General features: G+C 38.9%; 1 protein-coding gene across 3 annotated transcripts in view; it reads right to left on the reverse strand.

Annotated features, from left to right (window-relative positions):
* Positions 1-8,974: 8,974 nt before the first annotated feature.
* The window catches only part of lingo2 (leucine rich repeat and Ig domain containing 2), a 197,884-nt gene continuing 180,901 nt past the window's right edge, over positions 8,975-25,957 (reverse strand). For all 3 annotated transcript variants that reach the window (XM_067519411.1, XM_067519408.1, XM_067519409.1), the window contains one exon: positions 8,975-12,194. In XM_067519411.1, coding sequence (XP_067375512.1) covers positions 10,341-12,182 — 1,842 coding nt within the window. In that variant the 5' untranslated portion in view covers positions 12,183-12,194 and the 3' untranslated portion in view covers positions 8,975-10,340. The remainder of the gene's footprint in view (positions 12,195-25,957) is intronic.

Raw genomic sequence — 25,957 nt, forward strand, 5'->3', positions numbered from 1 at the left:
GAGCATCAGTTCACACACTTTCAAGGTGGAAGTGTAAATGAAATGATCAGGAGGAGATTAAATATAAGAGGAGAGATCTGTTATTACCGTTGATTGTTCAGATATTTCCCTGTTTGTCTTATTTCGATCAAATGTGCATTTAAAGGTCTAATTGTTGGACTTTATCTTTGTATGTACAGCTATTGTTGCCCTGTCCCTGATTTCTTTCCTTCATGTGATTTGGCCAGTCTGTAAAGTCTGTTTTAACATGAGCAGTGTGAGCTGATAATGGGTAATTTTTTGGAAATGTTTGAAGTGTTTGAGAAGCAGACTGAGATATTCCAGTGATGTTGGTGATGGTGGCATCTGTATACTGTGTATCGACTGCAAATTCAGGTTTAAGCTATATCAGCTTCCTTTCATGATGCACTGTGGGCGTGGAAATGAGTCTTATGCACCTTTGCTCATTTCCAGGGTTTAGAATTGTAAAATAGAACCAGGCATACGAGCAAAAACAATGCATATACGTTATCGTGTATCGGTGCCTACACACAGTTTTAGTTGTCTCTTTTTTAAACAAACCTCAATAAATATTTTTGTTTGGGTTACTAAATTTATGGTTTGCAGTAGTTGCTGCTGAGCTGCGTCCATTGGCAACCTCCATTGGGAGCAACTCTATCTGCTCCCCAGATGCACAATAAATAGTCTCAGGTTATCATCTATACTGTGTAGTTATTAGAGATCCATCCAAGAAACTGAAAAGCCACATTTCCTGATTTTTCTAAACAAAAGGATTTGGACTTCTGCCAAACTCACACAAAGGTTTTCTTTAAGCTCATAATTGAAGGTATCTTGAAATCAGTTCCTTTGTCATTTATTCCGCAGCACATGCTGTAAGAAAATAATCAATTTCTTTGTGTTTCTGAACAACAAAACACTGCACTGATAGAAAAGTTAAACGTTTCAAATTTAAATGACATGCATATAAAGCTTTATATTGTGTCAGGGAAAATACATTATTCTGTGTGTGGACTGAAAGATCTGGGGGTCAGGGGGTAAAGCAGAAGCGTGAGTGCAAACATAAAGGGCACCGACTCTGAAAGAAAGACCAAGATTTTGCTCTACCTGCCTGGGGAGGTGGGAGCAGCCCACAAGTCCAATATACTGTTTGGATCTGCCCCCCAGATAGACACAAATAACCTTTTTATGATCTGCCACTGCTATAGTTTGCTAAGGTTTAGACACAAAAAATGCTCAAGGTTAAAGATTGATTGTGATCACGGTTAATAGAAACCAATGTTGCCTGTCAGTAGGAAACAGGAGGCAAGCGGTGGTCTGCTGTGTCAATTCTGACATTTTGTTAACCACCTTGGCCTTTTTTCACCTCCTTTCGCCGAGTTTTTAGCTCTATAACAACATCAAACTATTTCTTCTTTTGCTTCTGAAGGACAGAAGTCATAATTCTGTGGTCACTTCTTTGTCACTTAAACATATATCATTCTTGGCATTTGCTGAAAGGTTTTTCCTGTGAGGACAGTCTGGGGTGGAAATGTATATTAGGCAGCATGAATGTCAGGAGTTAAATGGGCAAAATGTGCAACAGGGACAGTTATTTTCTCTCATACAGGCACAAAAAGTACGTGTTACTTGGCTGATGGCTGAAGTCTTGGCAGCTTGTTCCTTTACTTAAATAGTATTTTCCAAACAACTGGAGCCATGCCGTTGTCATTCCTGTTTATAAGTCTGGAGAACACTACATAGCCAGTAACTACAGGTCGATGAGAAAACTGAAAAAAAAAAAAACAAGTCTAAGATCGTATTAAAAGTAGTCACTGAACAACAACTTTAGGTAAATTTAGTTTACATCATTTACAGTTTGGCTTCAGAGCAAATCTTTCAAATCAACCAGGGATAATTTGACATGTTGTTGAGGAGAGCGGGCTGTGAACCTCTGACCTTTTGGTCAGTGGACGGCCACTCTACAATCTAAATTTGATAAAGGGGGAGTGGTTGGTGTTGTAAGTTTGCATAAAGAATTTAATACAGTCAATCATTATATTCTTATTTTAAAACTCATACTTTAGTATGTAGGTGTGAATATTTATAACAAATGCTGCAGTGCATCAAATTAAATGATGACTTATCCAATGATCAGCGTTGGTCCCGCTGCTGTCTTGCCTTCTACAACAGTGTCACTGGGTGGATTTTCATATGTATGCTGATGACACTGTTGTATATACACATGAAAAAACACCGGAGGTAGCAGCTGTAAAGCTAAAAACTGCTGTGGAAAGGATATATTGTGCCTTAGTTTGAACAATAGGGAAGACAAAGGGAGTGCTCCTTTCTCATGTCAATATACTGATCCTCAACAGGGGTGAAAAGACCGAAATACTGTAGTTTCCAACTTCAAATATCTCGGTATTTCATTAGATCCACATCTGAAATTTAGAAAATATGTTCAAATGGTCAAAACCAATAAACACAATTAGTCAAATAAAGCTAATCAAACGCACGGTGGAGAGAAGCTGCAGAAACACGAATGTCGGTGAATGTTAAAACTCTTTGTACAAACGAACACTAACAATTCTGAATCAGAAATAATGGAGAAACATCATCTTCTCAGTTTGAAGAATTTTGCATTATTGACTGTATTAAGATTATCTTCTATAAGAGACCACACTGCACCTAAAGAGTTGCAGTCAAAATATTACAAAGTTCTTCAGTGGGCTGCTGTCTTCTGATTGTTTATCGTAGGTTGAGTCGTGTTTAATTGACCGTCTGTTGCTGTTGTTGTGATTTTTATTTTTTCCCATCAGGGCAACTGCAGATGAAAAACAGCCTTAAGCATCAAACGGAAACATGCATGTTTAAAATAGCACATAGTCCTTTTTTAATAAACTTTAATAAATAAAAAGTTGTGAATTGTTTACACATGTGGAGGCAGGAGGACTGGCCCATTCCTCACCAGGTCAGTCCTGCAGGTGTCTATCTGGGCATATGTCATCTCACCCCTAGAATACAGCGCTGCCTCTAGATCTGCAGGAAGTCTATTGGTTTAGTGACAATAGTTCAAGAGTCTGGTGTTGGCCCACTAGACACCGCAGGGAGTTGCTCCTTGCTACTTCCACGCCATTATCGAAGCTTTGGAGTCCAGCTCAACCATTGTGCTCCTCTGTTCCTGGATAATTGTGTGCTTATCACTCAGAGAACCTTGTGGCCACTCATCTAGGTCAAAGCCTTTCTCTGTTGCAGCTCCACAGTGGACAGAACAACTATAACAGAAGATTCCCATCTGCAGCTCCAACCCAGCTTTTCAGAAACAACACTTACTACTACTTTTTAGTAGTAGGCGAGAATTACATCCAACAGTATGTCCTTAAAAAATGCGGGACAATTTATATTTATTTTCTACCATTGTTAGTCCTTTTAGCCAAAAGATTTCCTAAAAAACTAACAATAAAATGTATTTTTGATTATCACTGACAACGTGAAAGGACATGTCCTTATTTGTTTCTTATGGGTCTTACATAAAGTCTTTAAACTATTACTAATAGTATTAATCTAGTGACTTTACATAAATTGTAAAGTAGTAGATCCTGAATAAAGCTGGGGGCAGTGATAATTGTCTACTAATGACATCACAATACAAAAATCCACTATGTCAGACATGATAAATCAGTGACCAGTGATTGAAAGCATCCCAAGGCATCTTTTGCAAGGAAGGGGTGAGAAAAGCACCAGATTGAAAACTAACCTGATTCAGGTGGATTATAAAGACCATATGTGTGTGGGAAGGACAGGTGTAAAAGAGGGTGTTGATGTCTACTGTAGGTGTGGAGGATGGACTTCCTGGAAGAATAGCAGAATGTAATTGTGTGTGTGTGTGTGTGTGTGTGTGTGTGTGTGTGTGTGTGTGTGTGTGTGTGTTGCTTTGTTGCATATTGTTAATGGATTTGTCATGGTCACAGAGTGGCACACATGGGACTCTGGAGTCAAACCAGATCTGTGCTGGATCACAGTCCTGTGCTTTATGCTTTTTGTTACTGCGTTTTACAGTTCTTTCATTAAAAAAAAAAATGGAGTTTGCAGTTTAATTACACAGGAACGTAATTTTAGGAGAACAGAAAATGGATCAGACAGAGGTGAATCCCAATGTGTACACTTTCCTCCTGATTTGACCAATGAAAGAATTACTGGATGTCCTGCTGTCTCCATTTGCAAAACTCAGATTAAATAGATGCCACCTTGCACCTACTTGCTGGTGTGTTGCTTCTAAATTCGTGTTACGTATAAACCCCATCTGATCTGATATATCACATTTATATGCAACCATAAATATGTTTAGAATTAAAGGTTGCATTTCCCAATAATATAATCAAACTGAATGTTTCAGTAAGATGTTAAATAAAAACTAGAATATCTGATGGTGGTGCAATAAACTATTTCTTTCTTCAGCATTTTCCTAGTTTTGTTCAGGCACTCAGCATGTGGTTAATGTTAGACATTAGACAGCTGGATCATTTAGTTTAATACAGAAACATACACAATGACTTCAGAAACTGAATAATTATTTACATTTACATAATTTCTGAACCTTAACCAAAGCGTCTTTGTTGCCTAAACCGTGGGTCCACTTTCTGTTTCTAGTGTGACAGTTGTACATTTCATCTGCATCTATTGCCGCTGCTGCTTCCTGATTTCTGTGTTGCCATTGATAAAGGAGGTGCTTCAATTAATAAAAAGAAAACGGCTGCCTCTAAACCTAATCAGACATCAGTTACTCTGCTGCCATAACGCAACAGGCAAAACAGTTTACAGTCAGACAAACCTTCATAAGTCTGCAACGGAGCAGCAACACATTAGGCATCATGCAGGAACGTTTGCGTGTTATTCTAAACATATAGGTTTTCTGTGACGTTTACTGGTACAATTATTTCAGGTTTGCATCAAAACACCTTTAACTGTATAAAATGAAACCCAACCAAACGCATCAATGACTTTGTGGAAAAGGGGATGTGACATTTGTTTGTTTGTACTGAATTCTTTTTCTATCCTTTTTATGTTTTATGGCTTTTATCAATCATTTCAATTTAGTCAGTCTTGTAGTTCAGAGAATTCAGATTATATGATATGAAACATGAACATGGATTTTTAGGCTCACTTTTTAATTACCTTGCTTCCTCAGGGAGTTTCTGACTGAACCCAGGTTCTAATTAAATCATCGCGTAGGTATTCAAAGCATGATACATGTCTCAGATGGACTGGCTGCACCGTAAGAATAAAAACTGGACCAATTATCCACCTTCCCGTGAATCCCTCAGTAGATAAACGCTCACGCAACATTTCAGCATTTATGAAGACAAATGTGAAAGACTGAACCCCCAGCCACACCTCTAAATAGGATCTCACGTGTTCTACTAGGAGTTTCAGCCAAGAATTTGGGGAATTCACATTTTTAATAAATAATATGCCGCTGGTAATAAAATGCTTTATATGAAACTCATACTTGGGGATGATGGTGCCACTTCAACAGAATAAATAATGATTTTATTTCACAGAGAGGAAATATTGCTTTTACTTCTGCAGGGGAAGAATGTAAAACTTTCCGTCTCTTTGCTCGAATTTACAGGTCCATTCATCATTAAACAATTACATAGGCAAAGAATTCAATTTCCCTCCTCTCATTTCTTCTTTCATGACCGTGTTTCCCAGAAAGGGCAAAAACATAATTACAGAATGCAGCAACACGCTAACAAAGAAATATCGACTGCTGGCTTACAGGAGAACGCTCAGTGTGAATTGTGAAGGGGTTTTTGTTGCTAATAATGCATTCCACTCCATTATTTTGGAGACGTTTTTCACCACCCCCTTGCAATGAGGGACAAGTTTATATTTAAAAAGAAGAGAATGAGTCTTTCCAGTCCCATAAATCCACTGTTGTTTTGTGAGCAAAAACAAAAGAAACTATCTTAACGTGCAGATCAGCAATAGTGGGATGTGCAGAAGTGTGTGTGTGTGTGTGTGTGTGTGTGTGTGTGTGAATGCATTTTAGCCCAAGAAGTTAAACAATGTGCGTTTTGGTTTTCACGTGTGAGTGTAAAACATGCATAGCAGCACATGCGTGTCTTCCTTATTTGCAGCCAGCCACAATTTTGGACGCTGGTTTGAAACTGCAGTCAGCTCACATGGGAGCTCATTTGGCAGACCAGCCTGTCACTGGGGACAGTATGAAAGCTAAACCTAATGAAAGCACAGACATCCAAAACCTGCTGGCTAACATCTGCCCCAGACTTCAGCTACATCCAGCTCCACTCTCTCATCAAAGAAAAACCACATTGCTCCCGTTTTCCAGGGTCTCTTTTAAGCTTACTCAAGTCTCAGGTCTATGTGATATTTTGTGTTGCATGGGCTCTGTGGCCTCAGGGGGCACAGAAGTCTCTCAAAAACAGTGCACAATTTATAATGTAGAGGGATGTCACTGTACAGATGTGTTTTTTTCTGTTCACACAGAATAAACAGTCCTCCCCAAATGTAGTTGACAGTTAATATATGAGAAACAGCTTATTCATGATTTCAAATGTAGTGGAGAGTGTGTGTGTGTGTGTGTGTGTGTGTGTGTGTTGCAATACACTTTGTTCATTCTAAATTCTTGTGACGTACTACAGCAGATTATGCTTTTCTGAGTTTTTACAGGATTACAGCTCCTATTGTTGTAGAACTATTGCTTAAATATTGCAATTTGTTTTCAGTTTTAACAACAACCGACCCCCACAAAGATTTAAAGATTTGAAATCCAAATTCACATTTAGATCAGACTTAACTCAGTAAAAAAAAACTGCAGAATGGATCATCATTTGATAAAGATCATCATCATCGTCAGTCCCAACTGAGGTTTCATCGAACACTATATACAAATCACAATTACATATTTTCCAGTGCAATATAGCAAAGGTTAGAATGTCAACACAAAATGCAGCATGGTAAACCTTAAAATAAGGCTAAAAATTGGCTTTTAGGACTCTCAGAAAGAAAACTGCAACCATAATTAGTTTGACATCTACCTGTGCAGGTAAATACGGCTGCAGAACAAATTATATCAGGTCTTTCACTGAATTTACAAAGTGTCTGTGGCCTGTTCATGGTTGCAGGGGTGCTGGGGTCGTCCCCAACCATCAGTGGGCGAGAGAAGGGGTCAGGTCAAACACAGAGAGACACAGAGTGGACAGACAACCATTCACACTCACAGCTACGGGCAATTTAGAGTCACCAATTAACCCAACACGCACAGGGAGAACAGGCAAAATCCACAAAGAAAGGCCGCAGCCTCTTTGATTGATTGGTAATGGTTACAGTGATGTGTCAGTCTTTGAATCATTTCCTGTGTAGCTTAAGCCAAGAACTGATCTATCCGAACAGAAACTGCATTAGTCATTTTATGCTGAGAGACATCCATCTGTTTTTCTAAAATATCCTCACTAATTAATCCCCCCCCCAAAAAAAAAAAAAAAATAGTGGTCAGATCAAGCAATAACTGATGAGAGGGGCACACACAGCCACATATTGCTAACAGCTTTTCAGATAGAATCCAAATGCACCAGTCCAATCAAACTGCAGTCAATTAGTATAAAGAGGCCTGCAAAACGTCAAAATCCAACAGTTTTGGACATATAGCACCCAGAATGTCGTCGGTGTTATTGTTATGTAAAAAAGATCAGTATTCGGGCACACTGGCATTGGTAACCATTACTGAATAATGACTTGACTTCTATATCTTATATTTCTATAAGTTTTCCATAAATTAATACCAGTTTTATCCTTCTCTATAATCAAGTATACAATCTCTACTACTTCATGGGAACCAGGATACTTGTTCTACTGCATTTATGACATGCATGCTGTATGTACCGTACGTATTAATGCAACTGTCAGCCAAAGGCCTCATTAAAAATACTACTTTAGCGGCCTCATTTGTACAGGAATGCAAAATTGTGCTCTCAGGTTCAGTGAGGAAAGAATTTTTCGTGTAATCTGACAACATGAATGCACCGGACATGGACATCACTGACCTACAAAAGTTAACCTTGTTTCTTTTGTATTTTTGGAGAAGCTGCAGCAGTTGGTGCTCCCATTTTTTTGATGCAGCCCAGGGGACCTCAGGCTTACAAACCAAAGATGCTTCACGGCTCCTAATTGGACTGCACACGTAGGGGTCAACACAAGAAATACACACTTTGGAAAAAAACGAGAAGAAACCAGTCATTTCTTATGTGTCACACAGGTAGATGCACAGTAATGTCAGTAGAAAGCAAATACCACATGTCATCACTCCAGTCCTCTTACCGGTTTATACTGTAGTTTAAATTATGATTCATTTCTCATTTCAAAGAACCGAGAGACATGTGACAAAGGTTTACATGAGCGAAAGTCTGAGATTAGATGTACTTAACAAAATATGGGGATATTTTATTTTGTGCTCAAAGAAAATCTCCATAAAATTCAAATTGTTGGGCTTTAATTGGTTTACCGAGCCTTTACCCGGATTTCATGGTAAATCAGCCCTATTTAAGATAGTCAACATTTTGACAGCTTTGTACAGTAGATGCATTCTTACATCTTTTGGAAGGAAGTAGGGAGGTGTAGGCCCGACAGCAACTTAACACCAATGCCCAATGCTGCTATGCATAAACACCTGATATACAGGTCAAATTAGCAAGAACAAGACACACTGAAAGGGATGTTAGGCTGTGGATTACTGCAGCCACTGTGTAAGTCCGTATGAGTGTGGGTTCAGCAGTTTGCCTGACGTCATAAGCAATTTCTTTAATGATCTAAACCATTTCTGTTATGAGTAATTCATTCCTACTTTAGGAAAATGTTTCGCTCTAAGGAAAAGTAGCACATGCCCATGAAATGGAACAGGCACATTTCTGTTGTTATGGCTACAGTTTACATGATAATTTTATGACTTTAAGTAAATCCATCTAATAAAAGCAAAACAGATTAAAAACTTGTGAATTAATTTAATGCTGTTTAACATTTACTAATATTTATACAACTTGGTGATACATCATTATAGATAAGGAATGTTTACAGTGGATTATAACAGATGTTATAACAGATCACTGTCATTTTGAATGTGGATGTAAAGAATATTGTGCAAATACCCTCTTTGATTGTTGCACTTGTGAATTATGTTGATTGGGAAAGCTGAAGAGCGTATTCAGGATGTGTTAGTCATTTAGTCAGACCCACTGGTACAAATACATCTTCATTTATTTCACATACATTTTTTTTTTTAACTTTTACTTTTGAAGTTTCACAGTCTAAATGATTCAACAACAAAATGAAGAACTACCACAACAAAGTCCAAATTTCCTACTGGGGAAAATGATGCAAATGTCACTGTAGTAAAATTGACACATGTAAATTGCCAACCAGCAAAGGTACAGTTAAAGGAATAAAAAGAGACAAAAAAAGGACAAAAAAGTGGTTAATGTAGGTACTTTGACCGATACTGGGTCACCTTTCTGACGAGCCAGGTTTTATGTTAGATCCTGAACAGTGTTCGGGAACTGGCTTTAGTAAAATGCTCATCATTTTTCATAAATATCTTTTTCTTCTATTTTCATTGATAAATAATATATATTTATTCATATCTAGGAGTCAATTGGGGGCTGGGGGCAGGGACAGATAATCACCCATGTAAGCCCTTCCTGAATCCATGGAAACTATAAAAGTCTGAAGAATTTCCGCACGGAACATATGGTGTTATATCAATTTTGGCTAATGCATCCCATGAATATTGCTGTGAAGAATTTTTTTGAATGAATATGAACATACATGTACATAATGAAGCATTAGGTACACATATGTAAAATATTGAACATAGGAAATGATGGTCTATTTCATTGATTGGTGAATAAGCATGGCGCAAGACTAAACAAAGTAGGTTAATAGCTTAGATACAAATTTGTACTGTACATGGTTTAGCAGAGTCTGTGGATCCAACCCAAAACTGAAGGGTTTTGTTTGGGCATATAAATTTCAAAAAGCTGATAAATGACACCTATTTCCTTCCGGCCCCCTTGGCTCCACAGTTCTCTCTCCTCATCCACGTTGAAGCGTATACCTGCAGGCAGTTATGTAAGAGGATGTCCCACTATGCTTATGGTAATTCGGACACAGTATCCCTGCATTTTGTCAAGATCCAGTGATTTAAGGTACAGCTTGTTGTGTTACGATGCCCGATTTTCACCACCACTCTCCCTGTGGCAGAGTTCAGTGGTCCGATTTGCAAAGAAAAATACATTGTACTTCGGGCATTCCCAGAATCCAGAATCTCAAATCTGTAAAAGAAGTTACATCATTTTCATGTTAAAACGACGAGGACCAGCTTGTCCCTCCGCTGAGTCAACATTGGTGCCATTGGACTTTGATCGAGGCACGTATTCAACATCTATGTTGTTTTTATGCTTTCCTTTTCCTCTGCTCCAGACGAAAAGCAGCAGGAAACAAAACAAGACCACTCCCAGGAACGTAAAACAACCCATAGCTGTGGACACTAAAATAGTCTTTAGGTCCAAACCGAGGGTCACGCCGATTGTCGCATTGGCAGTGGTGTTGCTGGGATCTGTGTAGTACTGGGTCCTGTTGGCATACAGCGATCCCAGACTTTTTACCGCCAATGAAGTCATCAGGGTGTCGTTCCCAGCAGTGTTGGAAGCGAGACAAAGGTACACCCCACTGTCTTGTATCTCTGCAGACTTGATCTCCAGTGTACCATTGTTGTGGACGGTCACTCTACCATGGCTTCTGCTCGTCAGAACTCGTCGGCGTGGTGACAACCAGGACACAATGGGTCTCGGTGTCCCCTCAGCACTGCAGCGCAACATCGCCTGCTGGCCCTCATCCACAGTGATTGTTTGTGTTTTATTCTCCCGAATTTTTGGCTTGGTGCATGTCACATAATAAGACAAGAGTGTTTCCTTAAACTCCTTAAAAGGCCTGCCGCGGATACCTTCAGGCGTACTGCACTCTGGCTGTGAATCCCCAAAGAAGATGGAGTGCCTTTTCTGTAGGATCCACATGAGACGACAGTCACACACTAAGGGGTTGTTGTCAATCAGAAGAACCTCCAGAGCCTCAGGAGACTGAAAAACACCTTTCTCCAGTGTATCCAGTCGGTTGTGAGACACATTTAGGACTTTAAGCCCCCGCAAGCCCTGGAAAGCATACGGTTCGATAGAAGTTAGTTGAGCTCCAACCAGATGGAGCTCTCGTAGCCGTACCAACTCCATCAGCATTCCGCCTTCAATGTGCTTAATGCGGTTGTGGGACAGGTTTAAATGTGTTAAGTAGGGCAGATGTTTTAGGGCTTGGTATGGGAAGGAGGACAAGTTGGTGTTGGTTATAAACAGTGTCGTCAAGTTGAGGCCATGCAGGGTGTTGGCTGGCACGTGGTCTAATGAAGGCCAATTATCAATTTCTAAATGTCGCAGTCGGAACAGCTTTTTGAATGAGTAGGGATGCAAAGTGCTGATGCTGAGGTATCGTAGATGGAGGCTGACCAAGTTATGGAGGTGGGAAAGGGCGTCAGTGGGCACAACCGTAAGGTTGCATCTTTCTAAGGTTAGTATCTCCAGGCTTAAAAGTCCACTGAATGCGCGGTGGGAAATGTAAACCAGGTCATTGTCACCCACTTCCAAAAACTTTAGATTGTGCAAGTCCTGAAACATGTAATCCAGCAGAATGACAATCTTGTTGTCACTTATATCCAGTCGGGTAAGATTTGTTAAACCTGCAAAGACCCCCAGAGGAATGAGCTTGATACGATTGCTCTTGAGACTGAGTGAGTGCATGTTGAACAGGGCGTTGAAAGCACCAGGTTCAACATAACTGATGATATTTCCACTGAGGTCAAGTTCCTCAAGCCCAGGAAATGCAATAAAGTCATCGGGGTTGATCATTGTCAGCTTGTTCTTACTCAGGTCCAGGATCCTCGTCTCTGTTGGGATACCATCCGGGATGCTGGGCATGCGCTTGCGGTGACAGACCACTGCCTTGGTCTGTGCTGAGCATTCGCAGCGTGAGGGACATCCTAGGGTTGAACCCACAAACACTGCCACGAGGGCCAGTCCCAGGAATGGCTGCCAGCATGAGACGGCCGTGTGCAGCATGACTTTGCTCATACAGTCGACCATTCTGTCACGGCTCTGCAAGACAGGAGAGAAGAAGAAAGAAAGAGAAATGAAGAGGTGAGTAAAGCACTCTGCATCTGGATATAGCTGTGTTGAAGTAAGAACAAGTTAATATTATAAAGTGTCAAGATTCAGTAAAAAATTAAGAAAAAGGCCTCGACAATAGAACGAATAAATCTCTCTGCACACAAATGTCTAATTTTTGCAAGTGGAACTGCTGGGCTCCAAATTTTGGATTGTGATCTCCCAGTGTTTGATTTAAACAAGTGATTTCACTATTTTCTACCACCACCGGTTGAATAGTTCTGTTGTCTCTCTTTTCCTTTCTTTTTTTTTACACTGATCAAGGCGTGACAGTGCTGGGTAAAATGGCTCCCTGCAGAGCGTTGGCAGTTTATGTGATTTCCACCAAAACCTAATTAATTGTTAAGTGAATATGAAATGAAACTTTTGCAGCCCATTGTATAATGCTAATTTCTGTTTTCCTTGGAAAGGCTTCTGATGAAGAGAGGCTGAGCCAGAAATACAGATCTGAGCAACTTGGTATGTTCTGAAAAAACTTGTATCTTTAAAAACTATGTGGTTTGTTTTTACCATATGCAGGCTGCCCCTCTCTGATTGTTTGAAATGCTACTCAGAATACATTGTCCACTCTGTGTTATGGAGGACACAACACAAAAAGGGCACAGACACAGAATAAAAGAAATCGTCAAACCAATTAACAAGTAAAAAATTGTTGGAGGGCATCACTTTATGTTGAGAGAATATTGTGTTAGTAATTATACGAGTTACCTCAAAGGAACCAAAAACCAATAAACACATCTCACACTGGATATTGTTTAATCCAATTTTAACATTCATTCAAATAAAAGTAATGTATTAAATCTGTTATTCTGAGGACTGCATTAATGGCAGTCAAAAACTAACCCGGTCTAATATGTGTGTGTGTGTGTGTGTGTGTGTGTGTGAGTATACATATACACGGTATAGCTCACACGAGGACATGGGAATGAGCAGATATACAGTATGAACTGAATGCACCACTTGCCACAAACAGACTGGGTGACAGGTTGCAAAGATTGCAAACCATCCCTGCCTCATTTGGTGTGTCATGGGCTGTGCTAAATTTAAACGAGGAGAGGAACATTTTGAATTTCTCTCCAGGCTCTTAATATGCTAACAGTTCTGGCGCAAAGATAACACGATGAGATATTCATCTGAAGAGAAACATTATGTAAACTTCAAATATAAGTTCAAAAGGCCTTAAAAAGTTACAAGCCAGTCATGGTGCCAAACAACTGATTGTGTTTTATACTGCACATTGTAAATCTGAAACATTTTGCTGTACCACTACACAGACACCACATGGATGTGATCTTAATTAACCAAACAATGCATCATTGCATCATTTGTTTCTTTGTATGTGGTGATGCACTAATTTTCCCCAATATTCACATGTACCACGGGGTATTTTTACTGAAATTTAAAACGTGTACATTTACTAATTTTTTTGGGATAGTTCCGTTTTTCTGTTGTTGGTATATTTATTGGGCACCAAACCACTGGTCTTTCCATGATTTGCAAAACCTTGTCAAATGTGCAAACGATAAATAGTCCATAACTATCCATAAATAGTATCATTATCATTCTCGCTAGCAGGGTGACTGTCTGAGCTTGACTCGATGCGTTTATGTTGTGAAACAAGTAAAACACTTGTTGTGTTCTTACTGTAGTAGTTATGACCTGTCATATATCCAGAATGCTTGGTGAGTTTTTGAGTCTAAATTTATTGTTAATTTTGTTGACATGCATCTTATTTAAGTAGTGCAGTTCCTTTTTGTGTCGAACCATGTGCTAATATTCTTTATAGAGAATTGTGAGCTATAAAACACTGCTGCCACATGGGATGAAGAAAAGAAAACTGACGAGAGAAAAGGAAAACAATATCCAGTCCGAGTATCTAGTACAAGTCGATACATTAAGTAGACAAATGACTTTATTTAACACAATGTTTAATCAAGCAGTAGGTGCACATCACTAATGTGACTGTAACACACATCTGTTCATTTGTCTTTGAGTAGATTCTTCCAACATAATAACCACCTTGTACACGCAGACAGACACACACACAGTCCACATGGACCACGGACCATATGATCCGATGGTTTACAAAGAGGGTGTCTAATCAGGATAATTATTGGATGCCATTTTAACAGTGTGTAATCACAATAAGAGTGAGTCAGTGATGTGACCCCCTCACCTAGGCACGGCTCAATGAGAGAACCATAATCCAAGTACATCATCAACTTCCACTACTGAAAACCCAAATATCTGTTTATGGAAATCTGCGAGTGGACACATTGCTTATTGTTTCTATTTCCTTATATTTCAGAATAATTTAACTATTAACATGTTGCTATGTTTTATGCTTTTTTTGCACAACCGGTTTATTGCTTGTATTTACTTTGTACTTCTCTTACTACATTTATTTAGCAGTAACTGTAGTTATTCAAATTACACATAAACATTTTATTACCAAAAATACAACTAAATGAAACTATGAAATAAACATCTTAGAAGCATGAGTGCTTTTACTTTTGTAACTTTAAGTACATTTTTCTGATCGTGCTGTTCATTTACTTAGTTACAGCTTAAGATAGCACTAGCTCGAGTCTCCAAATCAATCCACCCTGCTCTGCCCAGCTCACTCTCTCCCTGCTTTGCTATGCTCTTCTACCATCTGCTACACCCCACCAGGCTCTGCAGAGCCCTTCAGGTAGTATTCGTGATCAAAGTACAACAAACAGAAATGCTGCAAAACTTACTAATGAAGCAGAAATCATTGAAATTCTCTGCCTGGTTAGTAGGTTGAGCCATGCTTAAAAACTTTTGAGAAATGAATGTCATTGCACTGCTGCCAGTACCTGATTTTTCTGGAGGCATCGTCAGCTCCCTGGCACAATAAGATTTGATATGGAGCATTTTTCTACTACAAAGGCTGTACGTTGCAGCCTTGACATAAAACGAGAGAGATCTCCGACCTCACGATTGCTTTGTTAATTAAATAAACTTTATAAATGAAGCAATGTGCAATGCTTCAATGCTGGATGCCAATCACAATCAGGAATCGATCTGGTTCTAACACAGGGTGAATTTTATTCATTTACATTTTCTTCTTAACATTTTCATGCCAGTACCCTCGAAAATTCTGGTGACATTCAGGAAATGCCCTACAACGACAGAAACCCAGCAAGGTACAGTGAGATAAGACTGCACAGTAAAGGTGTTTCTATAATGTGGCCCCTGACCCACATTAGTACAGGGTTGGGTCCTAAGAGAGGGATGATAACAGTTAATGGTATGTGACTCAGCATAACTCAGTGAACAGCCATTTCACAGGGGTGCTGAGGGGTCGCCTGTGCACTGCATCCCCAGCATACAGTACACAAGTGGTGCACCGCGAACCTCAATCTTACATAATACCTTTCCCGACAATTAACTTATGATTTACTCCTCCTCTCTGACAAACATATGTTGACATATAATCTTTAATACACACACATTTGTTTTATTCCCATCACATTTGTATGACTCTCTGAAAACATGCAGGAGCCTTCAATCCCATGATGCCGCACTGTTCAACACAGCCTGGGGCTAACTGGAAAGAGAATGAGCAGGGATGACGTCTGTCTTTACCAGAGCAGTGAAACACAGTCCTGCATGCACTGTCACTCCTGATTCCACCAACATGTCTCCCTCAGTCCTCTGGAAAGCCTTCCACGTATAAGAAATATATTTATTTATCTTTTATTTTCCTAGCATACATACTACACTATTTACAAGCTCATTTGCTATTCCTGCTGTCAGACTAATATAGCTTTGACCCCAGTGTCCTTGACCCGGTGTCCAGGTGAGTGAACGCTACAAGAGGTTTAATGAGACAGAAATCTAGAGGTGAGAGTGGAGCCACTGTACACAGAAGACTGCAATCACTCCCCGTGCTGTAATATTTTATCATTATTTATCACAATCGTTTATGCTGCTATTTTGCTTCACGCTGATGCTCAGACTCTGGCTTAGCATTTTTATTTTTGGTTTGTTGCAGTTTCCACTCTGATCAGCCACATTAAATTCTCCTGGTGTGCACGTCATATATGATGATGTTTCATAATAAAAGACTGACCTTTACATCCATTAATTCTCCTTTTTCAAAAATAAACATCTCACCATGGTCTTATTCTGCTTTGGCACTTTAGGACTGTACACTGTGTATGTGGTGATGTTAGATACAGCACATGCAGACCGCAGCTGGGGTCCTAAGCATTCTCTCCCTGCTAGCTCCTCTGAGTTGCAGCTGCCAGAAACTCCACAGAAACATGGTAGTTGATTTTGTTATAATTGGTGCAAATTAAATCAAGCAATCATGGGTCAGTTTGCTCATCAGTGTTTCTCCTCCTGTTGGGCAGAGTGGACACCCACTATCCGTGTTTGATTTGAAATTATTTACTAACTAATTAGCCCCGCAGCTCCAATATAGAGAGAATATAATTATGTAAAAATGATAAATGAAATTACTCAATGGTAGACCTCACCGGACAGGAGGTTGGCTCGTTAGACAGCTTCACGATCTTGGCAACGGAGACTGTAAAGTCTGACTTCATAAGATCTGATGGAAACCATACTGAGTGTATCTCGAAAGGTATTTGTACTCTTCATATAGTCCAATCATATGTTTGGAATTTATTTGCATGTGGACCGTAGGAGCATAAAACCTGTTCATCCGTTATATAAGCCGTCAGATCAGGAAGAAACATAAAAAACTAAGTTGGGATTATATGGTTGTTCCACACTTGCAGTGAGACTGTGTGTCAACGGTCGACTTTTGTAACCACCGTCTTCTGTTTACAGTCTCTTAAGCCATAATCCGGGTAAACTACTGGTCGTAAACATTTTCCTTTGGATTCCATCTGAGGGGTAAGTTTGCACACCCTGTACACTCACAAAGCACTACTTACTTTGCCCGAGCAGTTTGAGGATTTTATATAACAACTTGGCCTCTGTGCAATCAACCAATAAAAAGCTACTTGTGAAATTGGCCTGCATCTATCTCCTCTGGAAAGGTTTTCAGACGTTGTTTGATGTGGCCCCCAGGCACTGATCATAGCACATAATGCGATTCCTCTTCAGACAGAAAAGCCTCCCCGTGTTTATGATAGGTGGGAGACAGTTGCTTTCTTTACCCGGCAATTATCAACACCCCTTAAAAAGCATAATCAAAGCATCAAATTTTGATATTTTGACTTGGAAGACAGCTTCGGAGAGAGAGACAGAGACCTATCGAAAGACAGGAAAGGGAGGGAAATTAACTCTGAGCTCAAGCAAAGCCACAGAAGGAATAGAGCTGTGTGTGTGGAATAAAGCAGTAATAAAAGCAACATTATGTGTAATCATGCAGGGAGAGAATGTGCTACATACTGGGTGCTGCGGTTATACAGCAAGCTCTCTTGTACATTAGCATCTGACATGGTTGCCCTCACGTCAGTGGTTCCAACTCTTCGAATGTAATTGGCTATAATAGGAACAAATAAGGGCAACTCTTTCAGAAAGTGCCAAAAGCGAAGTTTAAATCACCGCCCACATACACACTACTACTCAAACTGATTTACATATACAACCAAGTCACCACTTTGACGTCTCTTGTGTGGTTATGCTAAGCCCTTTAGTTCCCACTTATGGTTTCTGTGGTCAAGAGATGGTTAATTCTTGCCGTCTGAAAACAGCAGAGGACATGCAAAAGCAGCGTTTGATGTTTCAGTTTTTAAGATAGCTACAAAATAACAGCACATCCTCACAAGGGTCATTGTAAAGGAAAGTTATTAAATCACCATTTTATTTTAATAAGGCTTATATCTTTTATGCTACCCTGAAGGAATAGGGTTATTAAGTTGCAGGTTAGTTCACAGTCTTATTGTGCAATTAACCCACCTTTTCGAAAGGGGCATCAGCTAGTAATCAAATGGGACCATAATGAGGGGGAAGACACTGCGATGCTCTTTGGCTTATCCATTATTGAGAGCATCTTTGTAAAGGCCAGTGAAGCTTCGAGGTGAGCATGCCAAAAGGCAAACTGATACTGTACTCCTTTAACAAAGTGCAGCACCAGAAAGGCACCTCAGGATGTGACCTGGATACAACTACACAACTCAGGCCTCATCAATTTTTCCAAATATAAATAACAGGAGGAGAAAGGAGTAGTAAGGAAGTACTCATCTAATGGTAGAAGGAGTACTACGAGGTAAAGAAAATAACAGCAGAATCAACTTGTAATTTTTTAATGCACAACGGCAGTGAAAATCTAAAAAGCCGGCTTACACGACCATTTTCATCAATTTGATTCAATGTGGCAAACTGTTTAATTCATTAACACACACACCACATGAGCAACATGATCATAGTCCCATGATCGAGGGCTTTGGGACCCAGAGCCCTTAACAGTGAGGATCAACAGCCTTGGGGCAATAATAAGCTTCCGTGCACAAATTGCCCTTCTGCTTGGCTTGCAGAGCGAAGTCAAAGCTCAATTAATCCGTGTTAATTAGAGATAAACTTTGCAGATTGACTCAGTTGCTCTTTTCTGTGTCTGATAACCCCGTGGTTTGGGAAAGAGTCAAAACGGCCGCATCAAAAAGTCGGATCTCGATTCATCCCACAGGAAAAGCCTCCGAGAGAAGAGTGATAATCCTAATGTTTAATAGCTATTAAACACTCGGAACTTGCGAGACAAGCAGGAGCTTGTAAAAAAAAAAAAAGGTGACAAAACTTGGTAATTAAATGTGTGAGGATAAAAACAGAGACAATGTGAGAGGACTTAATAAGGTCTAGGGAAACAGAGCATTGTCATTTCATCACATTTACAGTGACAAGCAAAAAAGAAAATCCAACATTTTGTCAGTTCATTAGAGGACTATGTGTTCTACTAGTTTCAGTGTGCGGTGTTTTTCTGTGTTACAATGACACTCACTCCCTACGCCCATTAGATTCAAACGGTCTAAACATTATTGCACCTTTATATTGATATTGAGGCAATGCTGTTGTGCTTTATCGTACCACTTATAGTATCTAAGTGTTACTATAAAGAACGGTCTCCCTGGAGACCGTTCTGACCATTCTGGGTTGAAGTAGTCTCCAGAGAGAGGCCGGAGTTCTTTCAACATCACTAGGCCATTCAAGATGGATCCTTAATCTCACATTAACAGGGGTTAAATAGGTGCAAATTGCCCAAGGATATATTACAGATGTGGATCACCAGAACGCTCCTTATCCGATTAAAAAAGTCTTGGGTTTCCAATTTTGAACTAATACCACTTTAACATATTGTCCTTATTTTTTATTTATTTTCAATCAACCCATTATTTTATACATGGGTACAGTACATAAATACTTCATATTGTCAAAATGAATTTATATTATTTGATAAAGATGCCACTCTTATTATTACCAAAATGTATTCAAAACCCAAATTAAAAAGAAACATTTCAACTTTATATGTCAAATGTGCGTTAAGTAAGGTCATCCATCATATAAAACCGTAGCTCAATGTTAAGTTAAAAAAATGATTTAGCAGGCTGCCTGTGTGTTTTGATCAGAAATATGTTCCACTTTTGAGTTATAATTTATTTTTTTTTTTCTCCACCCCTCCTTCTCCTGCTGCTCTATAGTTGTGTAAAGCTCTGTTCTGCTCCATATTCACTAATCCCTACCCAATTTTCTCAGATACAATCAAATCTGAATTTGCTACTATGCCAAAACATAGAGTATGACTCAGACACGTCATTATCACAGCTAAAGATGCCCTCGTTATTGTTTCACTGACCCTAATTGACAAATTTAGGAGCCTCTTAACACAAACGTTTGGCTATTCTACACCTTGATGCAACTTGAACACATTTGTGAGTCTCAAAAATTATGATTAACTTCTAATTAAACATATTTCCTTCTAAACACCTACCATACTTCCACAAACCGAAATAAATGTTTGTGTAACATGACATGCAGCTGGTAAACATCTCTGTTGTTTTAAACACCTAGAACAAATTAATATTCCATCTCAATGAGAACCACCGAACCCCACACTCATTAGTCATTTTCATATTATTCATTTCCTATTCTAAGCATCACATATTTAGATGACGAAAACAGATGCTTCACCATCTGCACCTTGACCACAACTGATGTCGATGCCCATACTGTAACTTATATTCTATCACACAAACACTAAATATAACATGTGGCTTGCTAAGCCGCACTGCCTACATTGAGTAAAAAGTCAATAACGGCATCAGATACCTGAACCCCTCTCATAGAAGCATTATGCATGTATTTCTATTATTGATCTAATACAATAAGAGACCAATGAATTTAATCACTAAACTACAATATAGCAATACAGCAATCTAACACAATGCATAATTCAGATTTGACTTCTTTCATTAGACATTTCAGGCAATGCCTCTGTGATAAGTCAGTGATGCCTGGAGGGATTTTCTTTTTCCACCTGCTGCCCCCACAGAGAGATTAGCCCACTACAGAAACCCTGGAGCACCTAGGGATGCTGTGTTTTGCTTGTGGGCAGAACCATTAGTGTGTATACACTCTTACCTATGGAAAAGACTTGAACCTGATTTCTGCAAGCATAAAAGAATTGCCCCCTGAATCATACCAGAGTCCTGCCATTAACAGGTAAAGACAAGATAACATTCAGACAGGGAATGAAGAAAGGAAACTCCTTCAGTCGCCTTTGCTTAACCAGCTCTGTCCTTTGATAACTTCATCATGAATTTGCATATGCACCAGAAGTGCCTTAAATTTTTGTCCCCGATCCTTTAAATTTCTACTAAGCTAGTCAGTATATTTAGTCAGCCTCACATCTAAAGAGGATTTTTAAAGGGTAAGCAAAACCTTGAGCGAATTTCTTGCTTTTCTGGGTTTGAACAGAAAAGCCTCGTGAGATGAATTGTGTGGACTGATTAAAATGCATCTGCAGCAGCGGTTGACATACTGTGTGGGCTCCTGAGAGCCCTTGTGGATATGCTTCTTGCCCCCCCACCCTTCCATGTCTGGGCAACCTACATCAGGTCTGAGTCAGGGGGTATTTCATTGGTACTGTGACTCAACCACAAAAAACAGTTAAGGTGGTTGGTAAACCCCTTTTATCCCTCCACCTACACACCTTATTCTGGCCTATATTTACATCCAAACGTTTTCATGAAACTAAATACAGCATATAGTTTGTTCAGCCTGAAAAAAAAAGACAGAGAAGGCTTCATTATTAAAAAACAAAACCAAAAAAAAAAAAACAAAAAACGAAGCAGCCATATCAACAATCAGCCAGAATAAAGGAAGACATGTACTGCTGACTTCACAAATGCCTGTGGCAAAAATTCAGAAAACAACAAACAGCATTACTGCAGCATAATGAAAGCATCACGCTTTCTATTGCCAAAAGTGCATCAGCTTATACCAAGTACTGTGCTGAGAGGCTTCTAAGCATTGCATTGAGACACTGTAATATTCTCAAACTGATACAAATTATTTCCTATTAATTTAAAGCATGATACACTAACATATTTCACAAGCTTTCAGGATTCATCAAACCAGCCCGTGCTGTCATTGGTACATTAAGCACTGTTCTGCACACACATGACAGACCATTGGGAAACAAGTATTTGAAGGCCCAAATAAACAAATCAAATTTTAAACAATTGTGAGGAACAGAAATTATGCATGATGTTAACTAAAAGGAACACATGCAGCGCTAACATACCCATGCATCTTCATGACGTCCCATTAATGTTTCAGTATATTTGGCAGGAAATCTTGTGTAAATATCTGCAAGACATCTCTCCATCTCTTCATCTATATCCAAATTAAATCACAACTTCTCGGTTTAAATCGCATTTTCCTATGTTATTATTTTCTGTGCGTGTGTTGCTTGTTCCTCTGGGTCTCACTGTTTGTCTTCTCTCTCTCTCTCTCTCTCTCACTCTCTCTCTTTATCTCTCTCTCTCCTCTTTGGTTTTCTCTCTCCTCACCCAATCAAAAGATCTGGCCTCTGACCTTGCAACTCAATGCCATTAAAGTCCTTTCAATTGTGCTGCTTGTAGCGCCTCAGAAAATGTATCCCAATGCAATCCTTAATATTAGCCCTTGAAATCTGCTTGTATATTTTTCTCTCTCAGACAGTCATCTGCTGGTGAGTAGAAAAAGATAACATATACTTATTTAGATTTATGTATTTAGATTGAAAGTGGTGTTTCAAACACAGGGGCATTTCCTTTTTTGATAATAAAAGGTTGTTTTTAAGGTTGTTTCATATTCAAATGTGGGCATGGGGGACATCAGATCATACTTTAATAATACTACTAAAACAACTATTACTGCTACTACTACTAATGATAATAACAACACATTTCTAAAAAATACATTTTGTGCTACATAAACAAAATTAACTTGATCCTTCTTTGACTGAAATAATGGGTGATTGAATGAATGTTGCTGTCATAATATCAAATGAATACTTAAAAAAGGAGGCATCAAGCATCTTCTAAACATTTCATGTTAAATGCTTATTTTATTGTAAATTACAAATAGCAGAATATAAAAGCAGTGTTTCCTTTCACGCATATCCAGTTACAAAGCTCTGCTGCCACCCCTTTCAATGCAAAGTTAACAATCAGTGGATACACTGATCGATCTATCAATAGAAAATAATCAGGAACTACATGTCTTTTAAATTGAACAATCCTTGGAGGATATGGAGGGTGTGATGCTTTTCCTCGTAAATTGGAATATCTTGGGATTTTTGAATTCAAACCTTACGTGAAGTAATGAGGCAACTGCAAATATGGTATGACAGGTGTAAGATGAGCCACCACAGTGTTAATGTTATTACTCAAGGTTGCAGTCCATTACGTACTATTGCTGTCAAATTATTCAAAGGGGGGGGGGGGTCACCATCTTTTCAGAAAATCAAATGTTGCTGCTGATTCAAATAAAACTCCAGCATAAAGCCAGGTGGCATTTCCTCAATATCTCATAGTGTGATCACCCAGGGGGATTCACACAGTTGGTCTAATCTGACAATTCAGAATTCACAGATATAGCAGATAAAGAAAAAGGGTTTCCAAAGGGTTAATACATTCTCATGGGACAGCTCAAAGCAAAAGGCAAAAGGCATTTGTGCGAGTTGACTGTTTCTACAATGTGCTGTTATCAGCCATCCACATTATGGTCCATGCAAGGATCACAAAGCCTTATTAGATATTGATTAGGTCATGTGATTTAGTTGTGGTAGAAAAAGAGCAACAAAATAAAATAACAGCTATAGCAGGAGGCAAAAGATAATGTCCACAATGACTGTCCCGCTGACTCTTGTCTGAAATGACTGAGTAAATATTGCATTTATGGTGCTTCATGCTGTTCAGACTCACTTCAAACACCATGGGATAGGCTTCCTAAAGCTCTCATCATGTTAAGAGTATCAGTGAAATTTCCCTTTCATCCATTCCTGGTTTCTTCTGAGCAGCCATAAAGAAGCCTAAAGAGGAGACAACTGCCCCTAAGGTACATACTGTAATTTACTAACTGTCCATTCTTATTCAGAAATGATGACCCTATTTACAGTTTAGTATGTGCAAATATATATATTAAAAATGAAGAAATCAAAAGGTATGATGTTAAGTGTGATTTTTTTCATTGCAATATATATTTGTCACAACCTTTAACAGCCTTTATTATGACAAGTACTTGGATGAAGAATCAACCCTAACAACACATCACATGTTGAGCTATAAACTGAGAACTGAGATAATTCATTAAAAATAAATCAACAGATTTTGTACAGCAGTATAGGAAAAAGTTACATGATAAATTACATGTGAAATAGTTAAATTCTCGTCTGAAACATGTAGTTCAACCATTTGACAGAAGATTAACCAGAAAAATTCACTTCTAAAACTTTTCTAAACCATTTGACTGTTATCACATTATAAGTCATTATCAGCCCACAATCATGTTTTCAGTAGGTGGCTTTCTATGGTTGGGTACATTTTTTAAAGTCAGAGAAGGTCTCTTTAGGAAAGAGGACAGGGTGGATAGGTGGGTGTCAACACAGACAACTCTGAAGTGGCAGACAGCAGCTTTCTTTCAATGTTTGTATTTAAGTATTTTAGCTCAAATAACACTTTCCCATGTGGCAGTGCCTGGTTTCTGTTGGCTGAAGTCTAACCAGGTTCGTGGTTTTTGTGCCTAAGATTGAAGCTGTCCGAGTGCATTTGTGTGCATCATGGCACATAATAATAACCTATTGAGCCTCCTCAGTTCACGTGACTATTCCAGCTCATATCAACCCCCATAACCACCTATTAAAGGGCTAGAAGGATGTCTACTGAACCATAATAAGAAATTATATCTGACAAGTGAATCTCTCAAAAGATGTTACTTTTTAAAATAATAATAATAATAATAATAATAATAATAATAATAATAATAATAATAATAATAATATCATAAATATAAATAATACCAACACCAACAGGCATCTGAATGCAAGGAACCTATAAAAATGATCAAGAGCATAATCAAAAATTACGGAATAATGATGTTAAAGTCCTGGGTATGGGTTCTAGATCATCGTCATAGGCCAGGGATTGGATTTCAGCTGGAGACAAAACCTTCAGGGCCACCTTACTGCTCAGCTTTCTGAAGTTAAATGGCAACGTAGTTCTGGAAATTATTACTTAAACCTCCATCAAGTAATGTGTAATTATAGAAACTCAAATGTAAAATTACCTCAAAGCCATCAGAGCACCTGGCAAAGCTATAGAAATGATTATGTATCTTTACGCTTTGATTTTCTCTTGATTTACATGTAAATGCATCTGTGTAAACTGTATTTAAAAATCCACATACATTCTGCAGTATGTATGTGACACAATGAATCCTTTGACTTCCCTCTACAGAATAGTGGCAGTTTGTTTCTGTCCAGCTCTCACGTTGGTTCATGTAATGCCTACATTAAAAGAGGAACAAAATCTACACTTCATCTGTGTTTAGTTGTTTGACTAATTATCCTACCATGACAGTTTACCTTTTGTTACCTTTAAATAATTCATAAGGAGAGTGTCGGGTGGTCTTGATTCTTTCACATATCTCTCCCATTGAGCAATGTGGAGAAGGTGGGAGTAAAACGAAAAGAAAACAAGAACAAAAACAAAATAGAGATCTTCGAATTTGAATACTGATCTGTCAGAGCTGCTTGTCAAAGGCAATAGCTACAGGCTGCATTCAGTCAAATGCGCTTCAGCGGGATTGTGTTTGCATTGCTGGTGGGTGCGCAGGTAATGCCACTGCTTAAACAATGTTTACTTGCGAGAACAGTACAGAACAATGTAGCTAGAATTTAATCAAAATAAACATGCTCAAGTTTAATTAAACTGCTTTCTCCGTTGCAGATTGCCCCCCGGTACAAACAGTGGAATACGATTACCAGACACAGTTCAAGCATCTCTGGAAATATTCAAATTGAACAAGTTTGTAAAAGTGCAAAACTGTAAAAATCTCAGCTGTAATAAATTACTTATGTTTCAAAGTATCTGAGCTCAAGTTTGATACAAATGGCCTTCGTCTGGAGGCTGCCTTCATTATAGTAAGCTGAAACATGTTTCCTGCTCTGTGGCTCCCTTGGGTGTTGGGTGACAGACGCAGGGGGACACCCTAAG

The sequence above is a fragment of the Channa argus genome, chromosome 10, assembly GCF_033026475.1.
Source record: "Channa argus isolate prfri chromosome 10, Channa argus male v1.0, whole genome shotgun sequence".
Lineage (NCBI taxonomy): Eukaryota > Metazoa > Chordata > Actinopteri > Anabantiformes > Channidae > Channa > Channa argus.